The sequence below is a fragment of the Pistacia vera genome, unplaced genomic scaffold (assembly GCF_008641045.1).
Source record: "Pistacia vera cultivar Batoury unplaced genomic scaffold, PisVer_v2 Contig359, whole genome shotgun sequence".
Classification (NCBI taxonomy): Eukaryota; Viridiplantae; Streptophyta; class Magnoliopsida; order Sapindales; family Anacardiaceae; genus Pistacia; species Pistacia vera.
This window is the reverse complement of record NW_022196178.1, coordinates 561,172-565,821: the sequence shown is the minus strand read 5'-3', so window position 1 is coordinate 565,821 and position 4,650 is coordinate 561,172. Positions and strand designations below refer to the sequence as shown.

The window sequence follows — 4,650 nt, the reverse complement described above, 5'->3', positions numbered from 1 at the left end:
TCTACCCCATGTTTTATAAATAATTACAAGAGAAACTAAACTTTGACAAATGCGAAGGTAAGTTACTCTCGTGACAAATATATTTTCTGACTATTCGTGTGAGACGATTTTCAAAACTTACCCTTCTTGTCCAAAGCCCAAAAGTTATGGCTAATTTTGGAAAATTCCCTTTTGTTAAAAAAATAAAAATAAAAAGGAAAAAGGCCATGAACAATGCCAACAAACAAACCCCCACTCTACTCTCTAATTGTGCCCAACACACAGCCCTCATGCCTCTCACACTCTCATCCCCATAACTCTACCCTTAAAAAAAATCCCAGTAGTCCTGCCAAGCTCTGACAAACCATTACTTTCATGGCAGAAACCAGCACCACCACCAACAACAAAAATGGATCACCACTTGTTAATCTAGCTCAAGACCATCTCTTTTCAATCTTGCTCAGACTTCCCATAGAATCAATCCTCTCTTTTGCCATGAGCTGCAAGAGGTTCAGGTCACTCACCAGCTCTGATTTTTTATGGGAGTCTTTATGCAAAAGGGATTGGGGGGAGAGTTCAGTTAATGCCTTCAAGTCTTCATGTCCGATTGTTCCTTGGATGTGGTTGTACAAGCAGGGGTCTCATCTTGAGTGTGTTTCTTGCCATAAACTGTCTGACCCAGATGTTGATTTGGCCTTGCCTAACCCCAGAGCTTCTCACTCTCTCAACTTTGTGTCTAATTGTTTGGTCTTGTTTGGTGGTGGCTGTGAGGGAGGTTAGTAGTGCTTTTTTTTTTATGACAAGTTTTCTTTTTTATGGTTTGATTTATCTTGTTTATGTTGGTGTTGAATGAGTTCTGGCTTTAAGTTGTGTTTCTTTTGGTGGGTTATAGTTGTATAATGTGTTTATGATGTTTGTTTATGTTAGCTCCAAGGTTTGACTTTCAGATTGGTTTCTTAATCACTGAGTCTTATGGAAGGGATTTGAAGGGTTAAGGGAATTTTTTTTTTTTGGAAAAGATTTTTCATTTTAGCTGTGCATAGGGATCATTTTGGCACTGGTATATTAACTTCCGAATATAGATGTTATTGCCTCTTAAACTATCAGATTTTGATGTAAATTACCTTTGTATGCTGAATTCTGTGAATAGACAGAATTAAGGGGAAAAAACCAACATTGATAAAAGAATTGCAGAAGGACTGTAATCAGCCTGATATTCCAAACATCTGAATGCCGAAAACAATACATGATTAATAGATTATGCTTGGTGATCATTCGGAGAGACTTGTCATCTTGTATTGTCTCAAAGAAATGGTAGAAGGTAAAAACAAACAGAAAATGACAATATACATTCTCAAATTGAATCATATAATGGAAATTTCATTTCTATTTTAAAAAGTTATATAGAATTGACATAAAGAGTGCATCTAAACTAAGAGGGGAGATTAGAAAATTAGGAATGATCTTCGGATGGTTTCAGTGTAATTATTTAAAGTATCAACATAATTTATCATCACTGACATTTAATAGAAGTAGTGAAGCGATTTCCTTTTCCTTTGCCTATGCTAGAACCAAGGCTTCTTAGGCTTTGATGACAATAGGGAAACATAAATTGAGGCAATTTTGTGGGTAGTTAGTTGAATTATTGTGTAAAGGTGTATTGTGGAGGGTGACTGTTTATTGGAGGTTTTGGTTTCTCAATAGTTAGAATACTTTCATAAATAACTGGTTCTTCTATATGGAAAAAGGAGTGCTGCTTCTACAGGTTCTCTTTCATTGTTGTAGGGAAACATGAGAAAAAACATAGGAAATGAATTGAGGGGAGAGAGGCTTGTCTAATAAGTTTGAGATTAGTGAAATATCATTTTCGTCTCATTACTATTGCCCCCAACTTCCAATGATAAAAGTATTGTTAATAACCTTAAAAGATCCTGATTAGTTCATCTTATTGTAACTATCACAGCTTGCCAATTGTAAAATTGTAGCTGATAACCTCAAAAATATATTTCTATTTCATGAGTGTAAAGGCAGCCATACTACTGTATACAAGAGTGTGTTCATGCTCTCATGCTTGGATTGAGGGAAATCTGCTGGCAACATATTGTCTTGAGAGCAGTTACAATAGAGATTCTCCTCCTTGCAAATACAACTTGGCGGTCTTTGTTTAATTATATATATAGATTATAATGCTGCTCTCTACTAGATAATGAACTGGATTCTAGCCATTGTAATTTAACATAAATACTTAATATATTTTGCATCTTACTTGACGACTCCAACAAAGATTCCCTGGTCCTTCAATGTGCCCCTTCAGTGCTTACTAGTTTCACATCATCAACTTAGATTAAAACTATGCATGGTGCGACAACAAGGAACTTCATAAGCACAATTTTATAGCCTAGATAAAGGTCTGTTATTTTTTATATATTCTTTTCATGACTAATAGTCAACAAAAGAATTTTAAGCTGCTTAATCTGTTACAACTTGAAAAATAAGGATTGTTTGTTTTCATGTATGCTGAATTCTTTGATTGATTTTATAGCATGGATCTTCTATAAAAGAGCATTGACTTCCTATTATTTATGGCATCTCCTTGCACTGTAACCTAACTGCTTAGATTGGTTATGATTTCCACAATAACAATATGACCACTTGTACTTCTTCAGATAATAACTGATAATCCCTTGATGTTTTGGAGAGATATTCTTAATTACCACTGTTGCAATTTTAAATGTTAAGAATGTTTCTTGTCAAACTTTGTGTGACTAAATACTGATACCACACAAAAATCATTGGGGGAATCATTCAGACTGAAGAAAGTAATAAATCTTGTAATACCAGCATTGGCGTTTTCTTGTTTGATTAACTTCAAAACATCCAACATTGATTCTAATAGAATATAGACGCCTTTATTGCATTCTTTAGCAACTGGGGCTACAGTGAACAGATCATTAAATCTCCTTCAGCCAATTACTTGCGAAAATAATTAGTGAGTAGACACAAATATTAAGTGACAGAACTTAAAACTGCCAATAAAGCTGGATTATCTCTTGAATAGTAAACTCAATGCCTGTGTTTGTTTTTACTTGCAATAGCTAATTCTTGTAATGTATAAATATACTTCTGTGTTGCATTTCTCTTCACTTCAGGACGTCATCTCGATGATACATGGGTTGCATACATTGGTAATGATTTTCGAAAGAAGTTGAATTGGCAAAAGGTTAATTTGGGCATTCCTAGTGGGAGATTTGGGCATTCATGTGTTGTGAGTGGTGATTATCTTGTTCTTTTTGGAGGAATAAACGACCGTGGTAACCGTCACAATGATACATGGGTGGGGCAGGTTGCATGTCATGAGAACCATAGTATCACCTTGTCATGGAGGTTGCTTGATGTGGGGTCTATTGCACCACCACCACGTGGCGCCCATGCTGCATGTTGTATTGATAATAGGAAAATGGTTGTTCATGGAGGGATTGGGTTTGATGGCCTCAGATTGGGTGATACATGGGTTCTAGAAATATCTGAAAATTTTTGCTTTGGGTCATGGCACGAGGTCATGACTGTTCCATCACCTCCAGCCCGTTCGGGACACACATTGACTTACACTGGGAGGAATCAGTTGGTTCTATTTGGTGGGAGAGGAGCGGTATATGAAGTACTCAGTGATCTCTGGTTCTTGGATGCGTCTGAAGGTTCATTTAAATGGGTACAAATACACTACCAATTACAGAACGTACCTGAAGGATCTTCCCTCCCTCGAGTTGGTCATTCTGCTACGCTTGTATTGGGAGGTTGGATACTAATTCATGGAGGAGAAGATTCATTAAGGCACCGGAAAAATGACTTCTGGGCGCTGAACACTAAGGCAATACCATCCTCTAGATTGGAGCAAGCTGTGTTGAACTCACCGAAAGTGTGGAAAAGGGTGGACACAGTGGGTTATAAACCCAACTGCAGGTCGTTTCATCGAGCCTGTGCAGATTATTCAGGGCGTTACTTGTATGTGTTTGGTGGAATGGTGGATGGTTTACTTCAGCCTGCTGAGCCGGCTGGGTTGAGATTCAATGGGGAGCTGCTTCTTGTGGAGCTTCTGCCTCTGCTGTAAAAAGGAAAGCTACAGAGCCGATGCACATTATTTGTTGGCTGCTACTGCCTTATTCTCATGTCTTGTACACAGTAGTTTTCTCAGGTATCTCTTTAGCTGCTCTGTGTATATCTTTCTTGAATTGGCTTTATTAAAATAAATGTCATCTTGTGCTATTCCTAGAGAACATCTAAAAATCCATGAAATGTTAGTGTTAGAGAGAAGTAACAGCAATTTCCCGGGTGGTGTAATCATCATACTACCTCTAAATCTTCAGAGGTTGTGAATTAAAGTCCTGCTAAACTTAAATCTAAGTGCGCAAACTAATATACTTTTCGCTTTGAGAAAGAGGTAGTTTGAAAGTCTGGTTGAATTTAAACGATGCCAAAGTCCTGATATTGGAAAAAGTAGAGATATGTAGCAATAAATGATTGATTTATGAGTGTGTCAGAGTGTGATTTAATGTCAGTTTTATCAATTGAGGAGGCAAATGAGAGTAGAAGCTGCAAACTAGTTTTTGATCTTTTTCCAACATGAGGGGTTCTAGTGCTCTTTAAAAGAGTTCAAATCAAGCTCCAGGCTAA

At 37.1% G+C, this 4,650-nt stretch overlaps 1 protein-coding gene across 1 annotated transcript; it reads left to right on the top strand.

Annotated features, from left to right (window-relative positions):
- The first annotated feature begins 226 nt into the window (after positions 1-226).
- LOC116139790 (F-box/kelch-repeat protein At1g51550) lies at positions 227-4,325 on the top strand. Its single transcript, XM_031425446.1, has 2 exons — positions 227-754; positions 3,129-4,325. Exons 1-2 carry the CDS (start codon positions 355-357, stop codon positions 4,085-4,087), a joined length of 1,359 nt encoding a protein of 452 aa, XP_031281306.1. The 5' UTR covers positions 227-354; the 3' UTR covers positions 4,088-4,325.
- Positions 4,326-4,650: the final 325 nt, after the last annotated feature.

Bases quoted from the DNA above. Each gene is read 5' to 3' on its own strand.
- LOC116139790 (XM_031425446.1), top strand. From the start codon at position 355: ATGGCAGAAACCAGCACCACCACCAACAACAAAAATGGATCACCACTT. The intron at 755-3,128 runs GTTAGTAGTGCT...TCTTCACTTCAG, and splicing joins TGGTGGTGGCTGTGAGGGAG to GACGTCATCTCGATGATACA.